We start from the raw sequence: 2,500 nt of genomic DNA, 5'->3' as shown, positions 1-2,500 counted from the left end.
TGTAACTATCTTGAATACAGAATATCATATATATGTACTACACTCAACTTTATGTTCAAAATGTAGAACTATTAACAACATAACATATATGGTAATATGGAAACTATCGGCATTAGCCTACATTAGCTAGAAGTAAAAACCTTTTGCTTCCAGCAATCTACATTTTCCTGACTTTAGATTAGGTAATGACCTTGTGAAAATATTATAAGGTCAGGGAAACCCTGTCAGTATCATACTTTTAATCATATATATTTGTTTGAGGAAAAAATTAAATCATAGGAAACACATGTATATATCTAATGAACTATATATATAAAAAAAAACTTGCCTGTAACTCGGCCAGAATATCATCCAGGTTGTCCCAGTTGATGTCTGTTCCATCCACCTCCTTGAGCCAGTCACCTTAAGAATGTTAAAGTCTATCTCTTATTTGTCATTAATAGTGATGTCTTAATCTAATAAATAACCCAAAGATATAAAAATAACATTATACATGCATATGCACATCCACACACATATGGGCATAATAAACTCATGTAAACACTCACATTCACACCATTGTAAAATATGCTAATAACACAACACACTAGTTACAAACTTCCCTCACTCTCTCACCAATCAAAACCATCTCCCATTATTCCCATTTACCCGAAGGAACCAAAATTACCCCCTTACCGATCTTGATGACGCCATCCCTAAGGGCTTGAGAACCTGGGACAAGACCTGCCACCATCACCCTTGAGTCTGGAGGTTCACTGAAACGTCCTGGAACAACACCCAAGACGGTCTCACATAGGCTTGCTCTACGACCCAAGTTATTACCGCCTTCGGATACCTGTGTGAGTTCAAAACTGTGTGGTTTGGGTACTAATAACCGTGCATAATGAGTAAACTGAATTGTAGTAGTTTACATGTTGTGCATTAAGTAATGGTGAGTATTTGGCATTTTGTGCTTAAAATCATATTTCACAGCTCACATGGCTCAAGTACTAAGTAAAGGGTATGAATTTTTTTTTTGAGATTTGTTCTATATTTTTATGAATTTGAGACATATATTACAATGAAGATAGAAAAGAAGAAGAAAAACAAGAAGGATAGAACAGGAAAAAATAAAAAGAAGAAATTAGAAAAAAAAAAAACACTGGAAACAAAAGAGGGAAATGCCCAAAAAGAGAGGAAAGACTCAGTAAAGACTCACCTGCAAATTGACCTTCCTAACTTCCCCACTCGGGTTATCTCTGAAAGTGACCTTGGGTGCTGAGGCTAAGTCTGCTCCACTCCTGGGGCCTCCCTCCCCTCCTACACCTACCCGATGCCCACTCTTCACTCTCACACTTGGCCGGCGCTGTAACAGGCGAAGGAGTTTATCTGTGGAGAAAGGCTTATTCCTTTAAATGTCACATCCAATTAAAGCTTATTCTTAAAAAACAATTCAATTATTAATTAATCAATTACTCTCCTTCATAACTAATAAACTGATTTATGGTGGACCTGGCAAATATCCTATCTAGAAATAACTGCAAAAATAACAGGAGACTGATCAAGTTCTGTAATAACATATAATTTTGAAAAGACACTCAGCAGAACAGAGCAAAGCCATAGGTTCGTAAACATATGAAGTTATGATCTGAAGGTAGATAATTATACATACAAGTATTCATATATATATATATATATATATATATATATCTATCAGTTCATCTAACCCTCTACCTAGCCTATCTATATAAAGATTCACATTAGTATATATCTATGTAGCCACTGACACATCCAGCTCTATATATCTAACTGAAATCCATACTCTTCTTTTTAATATCCTTTGTGGGAGATGAAAATGCTGGCTTCTTCTCTCCGCCTCCTGATGCCTTGAAAGCCTGTGCCTGTTTCTCCCTCACAGTGCTCGACACATAGGACTCCACATACAGCAAAGATCCATCGCTCTCTACATGCTCCAGCCATTCTGCTTCTTCGTACCTGGAAATGAGGCAGGGTCTTGTACATGATTGTTTGTAAAAATGTTTTGTTAGGATAGAAAGAGGGGAAGGGAAGGGAAGGGAAGGGAAGGGAAGGGAAGGGAAGGGAAGGGAAGGGAAGGGAAGGGAAGGGAAGGGAAGGGAAGGGAAGGGAAGGGAAGGGAAGGAAGGAAGGGAAGGAAGGAAGGAAGGGAAGGGAAGAGAAGGAAGGGAAGGGAAGGAAGGGAAGGAAGGAAGAGAAGAGGGAAGGAAGAGTAAGGAAGAGTAGGGAAGGAAGGGAAGAGTAGGAAGGGAAGGGAAGGAAGGGAAGAGTAGGGAAGGAAGGGAAGGGAAGGGATGGGAAGGGAAAGGAAGGAAGGGAAGGGAAGGGAAAAGGAAGGGAAGGGAAGGGAAGGGAAGGGAAGGGAAGGGAAGAAAAGGAAGGAAGGAAGGGAGGAAGGGAGGAAGGGAAGGGAAGGGAAGGGAAGGGAAGGGAAGGGAAGGGAAGGGAAGGAAGGGAAGGGAAGGGAAGGGAAGGGAAGGGAAGG

General features: G+C 40.1%; 1 protein-coding gene across 2 annotated transcripts in view; it reads right to left on the bottom strand.

The window, feature by feature from the left end:
- Nucleotides 1–2,500, bottom strand: part of in (protein inturned) — a 17,414-nt gene that overhangs the window by 12,157 nt on the left and 2,757 nt on the right. Inside the window, exons 3-6 of one of the 2 annotated variants that reach the window (XM_027355705.2) lie at nt 1,802–1,974; nt 1,199–1,368; nt 676–835; nt 329–402 (exon numbers count right to left, since the gene is read on the bottom strand). In XM_027355705.2, the coding sequence (XP_027211506.1) occupies nt 329–402; nt 676–835; nt 1,199–1,368; nt 1,802–1,974 (577 nt within the window). Of the gene's footprint in view, nt 1–328; nt 403–675; nt 836–1,198; nt 1,369–1,801; nt 1,975–2,500 lie in introns of those variants that run through there. The other variant, XM_027355706.2, reaches the window with a different exon arrangement.

Source organism: Penaeus vannamei, chromosome 11 (genome assembly GCF_042767895.1).
Source record: "Penaeus vannamei isolate JL-2024 chromosome 11, ASM4276789v1, whole genome shotgun sequence".
Lineage (NCBI taxonomy): Eukaryota > Metazoa > Arthropoda > Malacostraca > Decapoda > Penaeidae > Penaeus > Penaeus vannamei.
Note: the sequence above shows the minus strand (reverse complement) of the source record. Positions and strands in the feature narration are given on the sequence as shown.